This window comes from Oncorhynchus mykiss, chromosome 3 (genome assembly GCF_013265735.2).
Source record: "Oncorhynchus mykiss isolate Arlee chromosome 3, USDA_OmykA_1.1, whole genome shotgun sequence".
NCBI classification, from domain to species: domain Eukaryota; kingdom Metazoa; phylum Chordata; class Actinopteri; order Salmoniformes; family Salmonidae; genus Oncorhynchus; species Oncorhynchus mykiss.
Window position 1 is genome coordinate 25,865,627 of NC_048567.1, and position 17,682 is coordinate 25,883,308.

The following is a 17,682-nucleotide window of genomic DNA, read 5'->3' on the forward strand; positions in this document are numbered from 1 at the left end:
AATGATAACTTTAGGCCTAAATATTTGGTGTTCTCGATCATGTATGATGCAACCGTTACCGTTTTACCTCATTTAAATTAGTCTAAAGCAAATAAAATACACAATGACTATCCAGTAATTATATAGGGGGTATACTTAAAATTGTCTGGTTAAATAAATAAAAAATATATACGTATATACATATAGCTTAGTCCTGGGACTATGCAAATTTCGTTTAAAAACTGTGAGGATCATATTTCATCAAATCGTGTCTGTCCTAGAATCAGGTTTGTTCAACAACATTTCGTCCATATGAATTCATGTCATTACATCACACATTATGTATTTAATTGTACAGGTAATTACACAAATATTGTAAAGTACATTTTTATAACGAAGGTTTTGAGAAAGAAATTGGTCCAATCCTTATAATACATCGATGACGTTATTGGCTGAAAGTACAGTCGATAGACAACATTGGACCAATGAGTAATGTTACTGTATAATTTAGCTGTCCAACCACATGATCAGAATTAAAGATTGCAGCCCGCCCAGGTTTATCAGCCAGTAGTCTTGCGGATACAACTGTCATTTACAGTGGACATGGGGACGGTAGGGAATCGCCAAATATTAGGGAATATGTTTAGCTAACTACAAATTAAGTTTTTCAAACAACATACAACAAAGTTCTCGACAATCATGCCCAAAGAATACTTATTTTAGTGTTCTTCAGGTAAGTTATTGCAGTAGAATTCGCCTTTTCAAGATGCAAGATAACTGCGAGATTGCTGCAAAATGAGCTCGAGCAGCATACGAGCTAAAATTAAAGGAAGTTAATCCTGTGTTTTCCAGAAGCGGATATATTGGCGAATTTTTTCCTGAAAGTGATACGAAGCAGCAGAATGTCAGTTCCCAACAACTCGCTTCAACAACAGTCCACAGTCAGACGTAGCAATGCAGGGTCCCCCATTTTTTCCAACAGCTGCCGTTTGCACCCCATCCGTGCTACCGTGCCCTACCAGCTCATACGCGGGAGCCAGAGCAGCCCGACACGCTCTCTGCCTCTCTCTGTTGGAGGCAACAATGGACAGACAAATAGCCGCGGGTCATCTCCCGGGTCATCTCCCCCAAGCGCGAATCTGAGTCTTGGAGTAAATTGCACTGGCGCCACGAGACAGAGACTGTCTCCTGAAAATAGGGTCTCGCACTCACCTGACCGGGGTCCAAACTCACCCGTTTGTAGAGGTAAAATCTTGTTATATTATCCACTTACCACATGCTATAATATCGATGTATTCAGGACAAATGCACCATTTTGCTTGCTCTTGGTGATGGTCAAGAGATTGTAGGCCTTTTGTATTCTTGTAATACAGTCTTTGCTATGCATTTTATAGCCTAATTCATTGTTACAATATTGATGGATTAGTGAGACTGACTGGGCCCTATTCAGTCACCTTGACAGGAATAGGGCCCTGGGTTTCCAAGGTAAGTCAAACACATGATTTGTCTTGTGCTGATTTAAGGAAGCATATTATGTTTTGATTGAATATATGGCCCCAGAGTTAGACAAAAGAGGAAGTAGGCCCATACTAAGGCCTACTACTACAGTATATCACATCACTAATAATGAAGCTTATCGTGTCCTCTCTTATACACTCCTGCTGCTTATGGACTATTGACAGAAAAAGGGAGGAGATAATTGGCAGCAAGACATGTTTAACGGTTATAAGGGGGCCGTAGACCGTGAGAATTGTTGTTGGACAAACAGGCAGGTTACAGGCATATGACCTACTCCCTTTCAACTGTACTGTATTGTACACATCGGGAACATATTGTGAGCCCTATGTTATGGAGAATGGAAGTGAGGGGTGTGACATTTCATGTCTCTATTGGTTCAGCCTGAGCAGTTGTTCCTTTCAGGTGATAAGGAGATAGAGGGTGGACTGAAGGGGGAGATGGGAGACTAGAACACTCTAAATCCTGTTTCTGAGACAGGCTCTCCTGTCAAATATTGATGTTTCCGCTGGTATTGAGACTGATTATATTTATCTTCCCCAACAAAAAAAACTTCTGGAATAGGTGTATTTCACAGCAGTAAAATGCAAGAGAAACAAAGCATCCAGTTAATGTTTGCTTGCCTTTGTGAAGGTGAAATCTCTGAATACAGTTAGCTTTTTCTGTCACAGCTTGGAGACTGCATCGAACCTGCTGTGTGACTCCAAATCTGCATCCAGGACTATGTTGTACTCACTATGCAACAAGGTTTTTTTACTACATTGACCTTCTGCACTTTACGAGGGCAGATCATGAATCACCATGGTTTAACCAGTGACAGCCATGACTCTCCAGCTGTCTTGACGCCCTCCTACATCAGTGGAGTATAATGGTGTCCGCCTTACCTTTCCCCAAGATGGCAGCCTCCTTGTCTTTGAGCTGCATTGCGGTTATTGTGGGGTTGGTAACTCAATGTTCAGGAAAATGACATGACATGACATGACATGCCTTGCATTCCCTGGTCCTCAGAATGAGATGACCTTCAACCCTGAGCAGTGTCCAGTCACATACGTCGTGATGGAGACCCGCTGTTGGATGGCAGTGACCTCCCAGTCGAAACAAGGCTAGTTTGTTTCATGTGATGTCATCTGCTAGCTAGGGGTAGGAGGTGCATTGCATTGCATTGCGACAAGTGGAATTGGGATACCACTGGGAAGTGCACAGGGATGGAAATGGAAATATGTAGATGTATTGTTCGTCTTTCATTGTCAAACGGAAATATGGAGCTATTTTTATTTGACCGTTTCCTCAGATTGCAGGCTATTTGCAGCAAACACACTGAAGGGAATTTGTGGTTTTATCTTTCGAAGCATCTGACAAATTAAGGTTAAACATTAAAGTTGACAATACATTGTGTCCTTGTCAGCCATGCAGCTTTGTGATTGGAACATTGGAGAAGTTAACTAGTGGACATCTTCCTTTCAGTCAGTCAGCGTGTTCATTCGCATCACCCATCTCATCTGAGCTAGGTGGTGGGGAAAGGGTCGCAAGGACAACGGGTCAGGGTGAAGGCGATGGAAAAGGGTGACATTCCACCACATGATCTTTAGGTTCACACTATGACATCACCCCCACACCAGGCCTTCCCAATAGTCTCAACAAAGAAACTCCCCCTCCCTGTTAAAGTGCCAGCTGTGCTGAAATGGCCTGCCTCATTGTCGCACGTCCCCAAACTGCAGAGTAAGAGTAAAATGGAAAACAAGCTTGTTGTTAAACAAGAACCCAGCTCAAAATCTGTCAACTTTGGTAGAAAGTGCACTATCTTTGAAAAGGTTCATTAGAAAATTGTGAAAGGGACCGTATGCATACTAAAAGCCAGGAAATGATCTGACTTTATTTTGCTCTTGAGAGCCTAAATTTAGCAAAGTGGAGAGACAGTGGAAAATCACTCGGGCTAAATTTTCATGCTGTGTTTGGAGAACTTTGGCTACAACAATATTGATGGAAATCCACTCCCTTTTACTCAGATAGTTTACCCTAAGTCATTGGGTTTACTTACTTAGCCAACATATTTTGGTTGATATGCTCAGACTTGGCTGATCATCTAGGCCCTAGAGCCCAGGAGGTGTGCAGTGGTATCGAAAAGGAACACTGCATATGCACTTAGACAAGGAACAGATTTAATGAAGAATGTGTACCCTGGTCACCTCCTTCACCCCCTCAGAAGCTCTTTGATATGGAAAGCAAGGAGCCCTCATTGACTTTCAACAATCACAAAGCATAACACTGCTTACTAGCCTATGCTTTCACCCATTTCCTCCTTCATGTCTCCCTGCTTTAGAAAAACAGAGCATTTCTGTGTTTGGGTTACTGCAGGAGGAATGTTGAGTGAATGCAGGCCATATTGCTGTTAATTGTGGTGTGGTTGTTAATGAGTTCTTATGTGGGTGGTGTGTGTTTAACTACTTTGCCTGAGAGAAGGCAGCTCCCATAACATCAGACCTAGCTTCAACATATCCAGATTAGTTAGGCCTAGTATTTATCACTGTAGTGCACTAATAGTCTAAGGTTAGCAATAGAGACGTTTTATGGAAACAACAAGACGTTTCGGGCCAATTGTTCAGTATGACAATGTGGGTGTTCCTATACTGACCCTGGCTCTCCCCTCGCTCCTGTAGGAGAGAGGTCCAAACTGCAGGTGCGTAGCTCCAGTGCTATCCGTCGGACATCTTCCCTGGATGCCATTATGGGCCCGTACCTCACAGGCCAGTGGCCTCGGGACTCCCACGGACCCTACCCTTCCTGCATGAAAGACAAAGCCACACAGGTAACTGTAGGCCAAAGGACCCATAAAAGCTAATGATGCACATAATCATTTATTTAAAAGCATATGATTTCTAAATCAAGTTTCTCTTGAAAAACACGTACTGGGTGTATTTTAACAAAACATTTCCTGGGTAGCAGCCCACACCTCAGCACTCACTATTCTGGTCAAAGTGATTGACCGTTCCATGCAGATTTTTGTGGTTATGAACCCATATTGAATATGTATGATGATGGCAGGGCCATTGACCATGGGCGCGCTGTCCGTCCTAATAGAATCCTTTCATGTGGCTGAATGAGCGCCGCCCAGCCTCATTTACATGGCTTCTTCCCTTTAACCGTTCATTCACCTTGGGGCTCTTTGTTTAGTCTTTGGAAGTGGTGAGTGGGCCTCCAGGTTCAAGTAGCTACATATAGAATCAACGTTCCCCTAATGATGGTGTGGACTGCTTCACTTAAACCACTTCGATTAGGAAAAGCACAAACTCCCCAAGTACAGTCACAGACTAGCTACTTCCTGTTAACAAGATCTCTTCCATTACCCCAAATCGCCTATAACACTGCAACAGCAAAAAACCTGGGACAGAAAGTCTTTGTTGTAGCACACAATCTAGAGACGGGCTCTTTTCAGAGCTGGAATGTAGCTGTCTGTGGAGGTGAAGTTGTTTGCACCTGTCCCTCAGGCGATGGTTGGGGCGAGGAGAGGAATCCCACTGCTTACCACCTGGCCCTTGTGGCTGGCCCTTCTGCCTTTGTGTGGGAGTGAGGAGCGGAGGGCTATACATATGCTAATCACTGTTCCGGGATAGATCTGTCTGCCCCAGGCCCTGTGGTTACAGAACACAGAGAATGTCTGTATGAAGATTAAACAGACACACACACAGGCATACCCACAAGCACACACAGACAGACAGAATGCATTGATTTAGTCTGGTGTGTGTGCACTAAAGACTGTCTTAATCTTCTTTTTTAGAATTGTTTTACACAGGCAGGATGTGGACAGTCTATTATCGATGACTATCAACTCGGCATGATTTACTTATGAGTCGTTTAAAGTCAGCAGTTATGCACTATTGCTCTTTCCTTGTTCTTCAAGAAGCTTGAATCCATAATGAGCGTTTAGTCAAAGATATTTATCTATCCTCGAAAAAATTTTCCTCATGTTTTAGACGTGCAAGTTATCTGTAGATGAGAAGACCTACAAGGTCACAGAACCAGAACGTAATGCCCTCATCAACTCAAATCAGACCAAATGATAGCAGTGGCATTCTATACTCTTAAACTAAACAAACTAACTTCAATTCCATTGTAAATCCATTGACGTTCAGTATCCCTGCTGGGAAATCAAATAGGATTTTAAGTGGGGTGAGAGTCATTTAACATGAGCTGTAGACTATGTGAAAGTAAAGTACCCTACCTTTATCTCACCAGAGCATTATCTGGCACAACACCTGGCAAACAACCCCACAAAACACACAAGGCAGGCCGGGAAGTGCAAAAACTAAGTCGATAAAAGAGGCTTGAGGGAAACAAAGCTGGGCGCTCTGTGAACAGACACTTCATTTGCTACAAAAAATAAACATTTAAATTGTTATTACAATGATGATGGAGATAAGTAGCCTATGGTGTAAGCATTGCTATGTTCTCGTACCCTTCAAACTATTTGCTGATGGGTAGGCTTTAGTAGTACTGGAGAACTAGGCTACAAGTTAATAATACCAATATTACTTAACATCTCAATATAAGTTTTTGCAAAGTTTGCACTTAGCATTGGAAACTTTCCTTCTCACTATTCTTTCAGCCTTCAATGTTTGGCTCTAGTATCAAACACCACAGCAATACCATAGCCATGTTCAAAATGTTACTCTAAACGCTAGCACATCTGCCATCCAGCATAGTGGCCTCTTTATTGGCGCACAAGCACCCGTTTAAACCGGTTGTCCTTTCTGAAGAGCAGTGTGCCAGTAGCCATAATGCATCACTAGTTCATATTGCATATCATAGAGTGGGTCTTTTGTGTAACGTTGTGCGTTATAGAGGATGTTTTGTTTTTCGACAAGGGTCAAACGTAAGGCAATACGAGGACACTGACATTTAAGATGCTTCACTCTACTGTACTGACCACGACTCCTTGGAGGACCAATGTCACTGTTGATATGCATAATCGAGGGGAAGTGCATCATGGTTGCAAACATGCTTTTGAAACATCCTGTTTCTTTTTTGCATGTATTTTACATAAGTTAACCGCTTCGTTATTTATGTAAAGGTTGCATTCTTGTAGACACTAGAGCACTTTTCTCTATCTGCTGTAGTGGAGAAAGAGCAGACATTTCCCACTGACTTACCAGCTAGTAGTTAGTATGTAGTATGTCAGTCACCAACCACAAAGTAGCCTTTGGCAATCTGTCCTAATGTGGATTGTCTGTAAAACTGTGAGGATACAACTTTAAGTAGTAGCTATCACACATATTATTACTCTTTTGTGCCTGCATCCATCTTTATCCCGCAAAGACAATTTTTGACTCGTTTGATTGATTCCAGATGTGTGCATCTCTGGCGAAGGCACAGGGGTGATGATTGATTTCACCCACCTCTCTCTCGTCTGTTCATCTCAGTGAATTCCGGAGTCTTGTCTCTCAGTCTTCCTGAATTCCATACAAATGATGGGGATTGATGTGGGTGTATTTGTTTATCCACTGCTTAGAGTATGCATATTTAAATGTGTGTGTGCGTGTGTGTTTCAGACTCCTGGTCTGTGGATAGAGGAGGGAGGAGGGGAGCAGGGAAGCCCACACCAGCGGTCAGCCTCCTGGGGTAGTGCAGACCATCTGAAAGAGGTAGGTGCCACACTCAACCTTCCTAGCATATATATCCTAGCCTACACACTCTCTGCATGACCTATGTCCCTAGCCAAAACAACTGTAAGGAGCGCTATCCTATTATTTGTAATTCAATACTGTAACCGATGTCAACACCATAACTCTCTGAGGAGTTTAATGTTAGACCAAAATAGCTGGTCTGTCACAAACCAACCAGCGAGAGTTGTATTGTTGACATTATTGGATCTGCGCTGTATGTGCATAATCAAATATTGTTGTCAGGGCTTTGAGGTTCAGCCATTACTTGAGATGTGTTTTATTTGTCAGGATATGAGGTTCAGTTAAATATTATTCTCCTGAAGGTCGGTTTCCGTGCGCGTAGCCTGGCTGAGTTAGTGGCTAGTTGGAGACCACATTGAGCTATTAGTTGTCTAGCTCTTCCAGACCACAGTCTTTATTTAACCTTCCTTTCCCTCTGTAGTCTAGTCCGTCACATCTCGTTGGGCCTGGTTGTTTTGAGAGGGGGAGCAGGCACCAAACTTGTCTGCAGGGTGTAACAACCATATCATTTCTCTCTCAGCTTGGCCCTGTTGATACTCTAGTGACAAGGATGAGCCTTATCTATCTCCATAAAGGCCTAGTCCTCCTGCAAACAACACATAAGTGTGTTAGTCTGCTGGCTTTTGCTCAAGAGCAACACAGCAAAACAATGGTTTTGAGGCTTTTGAAATGGGCTGACTTACATAAGATAGGCCTGTTGTTAGATGAGCGATAAACACTAAATGGATGGAATGTTCTCTCACTATGTTGAGATGTTTCTTTTTGTTCTTGACATGATTATGATGATATGCTACTGTACTGTATGTACATGTGGTAACATATAGCAACATATAGTACAAGTTTATCCAAGTCGCCCGTTGTAGCATATAAAAGTAGCAATAGGTACATTTGGATTTGACATGTAGTCTTACATACATATTTTAGCTGACCCAGTCATGTATAGCCAAAGGACAAATCTTCCCACCCAACGGTGAGTGGTACAATACAGTAGAGATGGGGGACTCAATACAGGAAGAAGGGGTATTAAAGTCTTACCCTACAAGGTTGGGGACACAGTGGAGTTGTTTTCCAAGTGTTTCAAGGCAGTAGAGTATCGCAATATTGTTTTTGTCGATTTTATATCGATACCGTTGACTCGGAAGTATTGATTAAAAAAAATCTAAAATACAAGATAGCGTTAGCTAGCGCTAGTCAGGTGTTCCTGCGCCAAAACTCTGGTATTTATCATCCTATAGCTAGTTCTTCATCTTTTTAATTGTTTTTAATGGTGAGCCAACATGTTTTGAGCACTTTTACCTCCAAAACTCATTTTGTCATGGTTTTCTCTTATCTGTCTGCAGCAGACATAGTGAGCAATATGTTTGGAATATGTTCATTTTTTTTCATCGCAATAAAATCACAGTATCCAATCGTAATACATATAGAATCATGATACATATAGAATCGCAATACATATTGTATCGCTCACTTAAGTATCGTGATAATATCATATTGTGAGGTGCAGCCCTTTAATACACTGAGCTTTACACTGCCCTGTTCGTTCTCATCTTCAGAAACCTGATATGGATTGCCTTGGCACTATTGCCTCCTATTATGTTGTAAAGGCATTCATTAGAAGAAGATGAGGACCAAGGTGCAGCGTGGTACGTGTTCATATTGTTTAATAGTAATAGAACACTGAAAATACAACAAAAAAAACAACAAAGTGAACGAACAAAACCGAAACACTTCTGTCTGGTACAGATACAAACACTCAACAGAAAACAACTACCCACAAACACCAGGTGGGAAAAGGCTACCTAAGTATGGTTCTCAATCAGAGACAACGATAGACATCTGCCTCTGATTGGGAACCATACCAGGCCAAACACATAGAACAACAACATAGAATGCCCACCCCAGCTCACGCCCCGACCAAACCAAAATAGATACATTATAGAAGGAACTAAGGTCAGGGCGTGACATATGTACTCTCAAAGCAAGTCAATCCAGACGAACCACACTGTACCCTTCTATAATAACCGCTGTGGGTGACATGGTGCTGTTGTAAAATAACCTCTATGGATGACATGGTACTGTTGTAAAATAACCTCTATGGATGACATGGTGCTGTTGTAAAATAACCTCAATGGATGACATGGTACTGTTGTAAAATAACCTCTATGGATGACATGGTACTGTTGTAAAATAACCTCTATGGATGACATGGTACTGTTGTAAAATAACCTCTATGGATGACATGGTACTGTTGTAAAATAACCTCTATGGATGACATGGTACTGTACTATAATAACCTCTATGGATGACATGGTACTGTTGTAAAATAACCTCTATGGATTACATGGTGCTGTTGTAAAATAACCTCTGTGGATGACATGGTGCTGTTGTAAAATAACCTCTATGGATGACATGGTACTGTACTATAATAACCTATATGGATGACATGGTACTGTTGTAAAATAACCTCTATGGATTACATGGTACTGTTGTAAAATAACCTCTATGGATTACATGGTACTGTTGTAAAATAACCTATATGGATGACATGGTACTGTACTATAATAACCTCTATGATGACATGGTACTGTACTATAATAACCTCTATGATGACATGGTACTGTACTATAATAACCTCAATGGATGACATGGTACTGTTGTAAAATAACCTTTATGGATGACATGGTGCTGTTGTAAAATAACCTCAATGGATGACATGGTGCTGTTGTGAAATAACCTCTATGGATGACATGGTGCTGTTGTGAAATAACCTCTATGGATGACATGGTGCTGTTGTAAAATAACCTCTATGGATGACATGGTACTGTTGTAAAATAACCTCTATGGATTACATGGTGCTGTTGTAAAATAACCTCTATGGATGACATGGTGCTGTTGTAAAATAACCTCTATGGATGACATGGTACTGTTGTAAAATAACCTCTATGGATTACATGGTACTGTTGTAAAATAACCTCTATGGATGACATGGTACTGTTGTAAAATAACCTCTATGGATGACATGGTACTGTACTATAATAACCTCTATGGATGACGTGGTACTGTTGTAAAATAACCTCTATGGATTACATGGTGCTGTTGTAAAATAACCTATATGGATGACATGGTGCTGTTGTAAAATAACCTCTATGGATGACATGGTACTGTTGTAAAATAACCTCTATGGATTACATGGTACTGTTGTAAAATAACCTCTATGGATTACATGGTACTGTTGTAAAATAACCTCTATGGATGACATGGTACTGTACTATAATAACCTATATGGATGACATGGTACTGTACTATAATAACCTATATGGATGACATGGTACTGTACTATAATAACCTATATGGATGACATGGTACTGTACTATAATAACCTATATGGATGACATGGTACTGTACTATAACAACCTCTATGATGACATGGTACTGTACTATAACAACCTCTATGATGACATGGTACTGTACTATAATAACCTATATGGATGACATGGTACTGTACTATAATAACCTCTATGGATGACATGGTACTGTACTATAATAACCTATATGGATGACATGGTACTGTACTATAATAACCTATATGGATGACATGGTACTGTACTATAATAACCTATATGGATGACATGGTACTGTACTATAATAACCTCTATGGATGACATGGTACTGTACTATAATAACCTCTATGGATGACATGGTACTGTACTATAATAACCTATATGGATGACTTGCAGGGAAGGGCATCCTATAGAGTAGACATACTCTTTCTGTGTACTGTATAGCCAGGATTATAAGATCAGCATTAAAAGACCTCGCCTTAGTCTGCGTTATACAACTGATTATGTTATGATTATATAACCAGTACAGAAACATAATAAACATTTAACTTCACTTATGTTTGATCATAGCTATATCCATAAAAGCCCTCTCTACAGATTTTTTTTTTAGAATTCATTCTGAATCTGTGGACAAATCACTCTGAATGCTGAAGAAATGCTGTTCTGAGGAAAACAACAAAAAACAATGGAAATCCGAGGAAGCTTAGTGCCACTCCGCTGTGCATCGTGGCACAACTTCCACATCGTGCATTATTTTCCATTGAAAGCATTGCTCCTCGTTGATTATCCCTTATGTATTGCTTTGTACCTTTTCTAAATGCATATTCTATTGAATTATACCTCAAATATAGCTTGGTGGTCCAGTGTATTTGTGCTTTAGCCAACTCATCTCTGCCATGTATGGCATGAAACAATAGAAGTGTTGGCTACACAGCACATGTATGTGACCACCAGGCTACCTTGAATGTCCATTGAGAACCATTCATTTTCTCTGAGGTAAACCCCCTGTCTTTCTCCAGCAGATTGCTAAACTTAGGCTGCAGCTCCAGCGCAGTAAACAGGTCAGCCGCCAGAGCAAAGACAGAGATCAGCAGCTGGGACTACACACCAGCACGACAGGCCATCCCCAGGTGAGTTATACCCTACTGCTGCCTCCCTGGGTCTGCCATCAAGATCACAGGTCATGGTAGCATGGAACTAGTATGGTGTCTGCACCAATGCTATATTCACAGTGGGAGTGTCACTGTACCATGTACAACCTTAAATAAATGCAGTACTTATTATGGATAATACTTGATTGTAAATGTATAGACTAGGGTTTTGGTAGCCTGGGTGCCAGGCTATTTTGGCTTCAGGCAACATGTCCTTCCAAAACAACAACGTGGCTTTCCTGTAGTGCAGAATTGTTCAGGCATGTTTCCTGTCATATGAATGTGGTCAGACTACTTATATATATATATGATTTAAAGAGCTGTAGTTCACTAGTCCCTATTCTGACCAGAGACAGATGAGGAAGAGGAGGAGATGTGTCTGGGCATGCCCAGTTCCCAGTACTCTTTGTGTTTGTGGTTCATTCATTAACGGATCCTGAGCAACTGTAAACAAAGCACTGGGGAAAAGAACATAAACTAACTTTGGCATGGTATGACTTTCACCTGTGGTAGATCAGTCACAGCCTGTATTATTTTTGACCTCACTTTAACGTCATTTAACTTCAAATTTACCCTCACATAAATCACATTCCATAGCGATATCATACACTGAAATACTGGGGAGAGCATACAATTGACGAGATGTCTGTTTAAAATGATCATAGAAAAGCTACAAAACATTTCTACCACCACCCTTGGTTTGCCATGTTTTCCAGAATAAGGTGGTTTCCAAAGCCCTGTCGAACATCCCAGTGCCAAAGTCCCTCATATCGAGAGTGCCTAGCAGCGTGGAGGGCATCAACCACGAGCTGGAGAATGTGTTCATCAGAGAGGACTGGAAGCAGGGAATACAGGTGGGAACACACACACTATATTCTCACTCGCACTGATTTAAATTGCTGAGAGTTGAGTAGAGCTGTAAATTGTGTGTGAAGTAGGGCAGTAAACCTTGACAGGTTAGTGAAATGGCTCTCCCTCAAGCGTGTGCATGAGTGCCCACACGCACGCACACACACACATATTTACGACCTGCAGCGCAGCAAGTCTTCTTCTGCTCAGAATCAGCTGTACTCTACAGCACAAGCAGAAGGGCTCTGAACATTTTCATACTGTATCATGTATTATCATCTGCACTGGTATTCACTTTTCTGCTTGTCATTCAAATACGTCCACACATACTGGAGTTTACATGCAGTGTGATAATACTGAAATTAACTGAATGCATTGAATTGACTTATGTATGATGATCAATAACAACTGTGAATTATATAGTGCCCTGATGTGGTTCTTGCACTCCTCGCATCCCTTCATCCTTCCCTCCATCTCCACCTCTGACCTCTCAGGCTTTGGACGTGTTGGATGGCCGCCGCGCCCCGTTTCAGCCACATCGCTACGGCAATGGCGGTGACACACGTGACACGGACACCCAGGCCCCCTCTAGTGGCGGTTCCAGCCCCTGGCCCTTCACCCCTGACCCCCTCCACTCCCCAGAAGGCAGCCCCTGCTCTACAGAAGAGCTTGACAAAGGTACTCCATTCAGATGTATTTTCTGGCTTGCATGATCTATTACTATAGTTCAATGCACATATTCAACAGTCTCCAGCCATTGCATGTCTCAGGAACATAGTTGAGCGATTGGAAATCCCGCTCACCACTCCAATGCTCCATGTCCTTTCCTACTGCTCTGCAAAGAAAAACGCTCTACGCTCACAGGATAAAAAAAGTCCTGCTCCAAATTCACCTCATTCATCAAAATCACAATTTAACCAACACCCATCTATTTTTGTGAATAACTGGACCTACCAATTGTTTTTTAAGTATTGAATAAGGATTTGAATGTTAAACAGCATAAACAGCAAACACTGTTAAACCGCAAACACTCTAAATAGACCAGGAGCCTAAGAAGGAATAAATTATTTACGCTATATTATTTCAAGGCTATAGCCTACATTGTGAAGCATTTGCGAATTCGACACAATAGGCTGGTAGGGACATAAAGCGAGCAGCATTTTAAACATCATTTAGTTGTATTCAATCATTATAGTCTATAAATTGCACATTTAGGCTTTGAATTAAATACAAATTCAACGAAAAATGACTTGTTAGTGCCTTTGAATAGATTTTTAGCAGGCTCATGTGATGGTGCCTGTGGACAGCCAGCAGTGGAGAATATCTTCTCCACACTTGCAGAGCCACTGGGGATGCTAAAAACCCGTTATGCCACTCTTGCCAGGCTGGGTAGAGATGCAGAGTTGTTTTTTAATTTCTTTTTATAGATAGGCCTAAAGGTTTTTAGGCAAAATAACCCAATCAAAACGGAAAGCTCCTTGGAAGTTGGAATAAGCCAGGCCTATTGGGATAAAAATCAATGATGACCTATTGTATAGATAATAGAACAAAAATGAACAAAACGTTTAAGAGATCGGATTTTTAGTTTATAAATACTTTCTATAATGAAGCACTTACCCACCTCATTCCTTTCTTTTAGCATGTGCACGTAGTAAGTACACCATCATACTTTTGGGATAAGTGTCTTTTCAGATTCCACAATCATTGTAGACACTATATCACCACACTCCCTGTCTTGCTATTGGTCCTCATCTTTGTAAGTCACCTTGATTTAGCACCTGTGTGTTTTATCAGTTTCTTTATGAAAATATTTATTGAACTCCATAACAGTAGCTAAAGCAAGTGGCTATTCGCAGCACACAAGTAGACTACAAATGCATGCTGGGGCGGGCATGCCAAGAGCTCCTGAAGTGATCTCTACTGGAATGAAATTGGAGTGGGCGAGATGGCCGACACTCCAGCATATGGGAATCTTGCCCCACGTTCCAATCAAATTGGGCAGGCTCCGCTCACATCCTCTGTTCAGGAGTCTAGTGATCAGGTTTTGCTTAATGATAAATGGCTTACGCTGTATTAATACTGTGCCGTATTATGTGAATCACCTCATTGTCTTCTACAGGCAACAGATCTCTAACACACGTTCCCTTATAGGAACATAAGATCACCACACTGACCTGCTTATATGTTTCATTCTGTTTTCAGACAGTGGCTGCAGCTCTCCCCTTCCCAAGTTTGCCACCTCTCCCAAACCCAACAACAGCTACATGTTCAAACGGGAGCCTCCGGAGGGGTGTGAGAGGGTCAAAGTGTTTGAAGAGATGGTGTAAGTCTTCTTCACTATGTTGAGGGGTGTTTCTAATTCGAATGCTTCTCAACTTCATACTGTTACATGTTTTAGTTTATTTTTTAAATTGGTCTGATAGTGTATGTCCTTGTGCCACTGTACAGATGTAGGATCTTCATTTAGTTCTCCTGCAACGGCACAATCAAATTAAGATCCTACATCTGTAGGACTCTCTCACTGTAGGTGTTTCATATACACACTTTGGTATGTGATGAAAAAAAGATGAAGACATTCTCCCTCACTTTTCCTCCCCAGGTCTGGTGTCTCCAAAGGCTTCCCTCTTTTTTCATGCCCAGACAAAAACAAGGTGAACTTCATCCCCAGGGGCTCAGCCTTCTGTCCCGTCAAACTCCTCTGCTCCTCCCACTTCACCACAACCTCGTCCAGCCCTGGTCTCCATGGAAAAGGCAGCACATGGCCCGAGGACGCCATGACACCCAGTAGTTCCACTACTCTGGCCTCCACTAACTGGAGCTCGTCTATAGGCACAGACATGGTCAGTAGCTCAGACACAGGCGTAGACATTGACACAAGCACAGGTAACAGCACAGACAGTCTGAGCCCAGATACAGGCCCTAACACAGACGAACCGACAAGCACAGCTGTTGTCCCAGACGGCCTGTCTACAGATCCCTGCTCCACTACACACATCCTTCTTACCAGCTAGTTCTCAGGTACAGTCCAGCTACTGAGCATTAGCCTGGTCCCAGATCAGTTTGAGCTATCTTGCTAACTCCTAGGGTCGCAATGACCATAGGAGGTGGCAAAACAGCACAACAGATCTGGGACCAGGCTAGCTGAGAATGCCTCTAGCTGAGTATAGCTCTTTAACACAACATTAGCCAGCAAGGAGGGCATATCCTTACTAACCTAGCCTTCTCTTCTGAAAGGTGTGGCAGGCAACACCTTTTCTATTCCAAGGGTAGATTCAATTGTTTCATATATTGTGTTCTGTAGCAATCAGCTTTATCAAAATCTATTCAAGAAGTTGAGAAAAAAAATAAGGGAATTAAGCAATGGGCAAGAGAAAAACATGTATTTTATTGAATTTTGAAAATGTTTATCTAACCAGCTTATTTAGCTGTTCTGTGTTGCTAGCCAATATTACAGCATGGATAATCTTTTTAATATAAAATAAAATATCATGTCTGTTTATATTGAAAACCCTATTGGGATGTCCTACAGTTATAATACAATGCTCCACCTTTCCCTGAATGTTTACACTTATTTCAGGTTTCAATCCAGTGTATGTAAACGCATGACAAAAATCTGAAGAAAGACAATCTGAAAGTGACCAAACAGCCAGCTACAAAGCACAGTGTCCCCACATAGCCTTGTTTCAGGTCCCCTGAATAGCCAATGAACTCAGGTCATTTGGAATGTACTACTACTCAAGCATGAACTTTGACGTTGCCTTTTATGGTTCATTCATGACATTACTCCAAAGACATTCCATAGTCTTTATACAAGTGCTGATTCTAATCTTTCAACACGACATATTAAAGGATTGCCATCGATAGAAATGATAACTTGGTGCACAGGAATCTGTCAAGTGCTTAAGAGACATTCCAGAGGTTATTATATTGTAGCTCCAAGATATCAGCAGTATTATCTTTCACAGCCTGTTCAACCTCCCTAGTGATGAAATTGATTAAATATGAGCTATGACATTTAACCAATAAAATGTATCAAAATAAGGCCTAGATTCAATCGGATTAAGTGTTAACCAGCGGTGCTTTGAGTTTTGGCGGTGTCCGTTGTTACTGCGTTGAAGTTGTCAAATCAGTGAACAGCTGCTTCTGTGATCATTGCCACACCCGTCCCTCTGGCGTTAGAAGTTCAGAAAGAGAAAGTGTAGGCTATATAGAAATAATGACGCTCTAATTGAAAATCATTCAATAAAATAATGAGGAATTCTATCAGCCTAATCGAGGTATAGATTACGTCTCACATTCCAGTGTTCGAACTTGTAAACAAGGCTACATGGGATTTCTCGTAATGCTTCTCCAAGAAGCCAATGGCAATGTCCACTTCAGGTATAATGCCACTGTGGGTGTTGGCCAGTGCGCATCTGATAGAATCTAGCCCAAAACATTTTTTTCAGCATCAACAAAAAAAGAAATTAAGCAAAAAACCAAAGCCGAAAGTTACTTTTTTTAATACGAAATAGATAAGCAATCAACAAACACTTATAATTCTGTCATATTCAGAATTAACATTGAGGCTAATGAGATTTTCAAAGCACTTAATTCCAGGCGTGATAATAATCACTATATACTATTACACAGTACTATATAAAATGTAAAGCAAATCAACTATGAGTATCCTAGTGTTTGATTTGACGTTCAATATGGAGTAAAATATTTCATGAAACTGTACAAGGGCTGCATTCCATCCTCGTCGCGGATGTACCGCGGGAATTATTGTCTTTAAATTTAAATCGAGCTATAACGTGGACCTCCCTCGATACTTCTACGATATGATTTGAATCCATTCCCTAATTGTATTATGTATCTTCAGTACATTATGTTAAAACCCCTTGGCAATAATATGAAAGTATTTTAAGTAAAAACAGACAACCATTTGCAAAACGAACACAAACATGCAACACAATCCTCCCAAACCTAGATGTATATTTTGTCGGTAAAGATGACCGCTGCTCGATGACTAGTTTGAAATTATACTAACGTTTTCAAAGTTCAGCAAGGCTTGCCATGTTCGGCACTAATATTTCATGCCTGTGTATTTCATGTTTTATATGTAGACCTTGTGTTTTTACAATAAAGTAAGCAATAAAAAAAACACTTGATGTTTGTCTATTT

At 41.1% G+C, this 17,682-nt stretch overlaps 1 protein-coding gene across 3 annotated transcripts; it reads left to right on the forward strand.

Moving 5' to 3' along the window:
* Positions 1-546: 546 nt before the first annotated feature.
* Positions 547-17,662, forward strand: LOC110515810 (glucocorticoid-induced transcript 1 protein). Of its 3 annotated transcripts, XM_021594564.2 has the most exons (9): positions 547-712; positions 832-1,224; positions 4,152-4,300; positions 7,041-7,133; positions 11,536-11,646; positions 12,384-12,521; positions 13,011-13,194; positions 14,719-14,839; positions 15,116-17,662. In XM_021594564.2, the coding sequence occupies exons 2-9, from the start codon at positions 882-884 to the stop codon at positions 15,525-15,527; spliced, it is 1,551 nt and encodes a 516-aa protein (XP_021450239.2). In that variant the 5' UTR covers positions 547-712; positions 832-881; the 3' UTR covers positions 15,528-17,662. The 3 variants fall into 3 exon arrangements, with proteins under 3 accessions (XP_021450239.2, XP_021450243.2, XP_021450248.2); XM_021594568.2 differs by having other exon boundaries at positions 547-1,224; positions 11,539-11,646; XM_021594573.2 differs by lacking the exon at positions 832-1,224 and having other exon boundaries at positions 549-712.
* Positions 17,663-17,682: the final 20 nt, after the last annotated feature.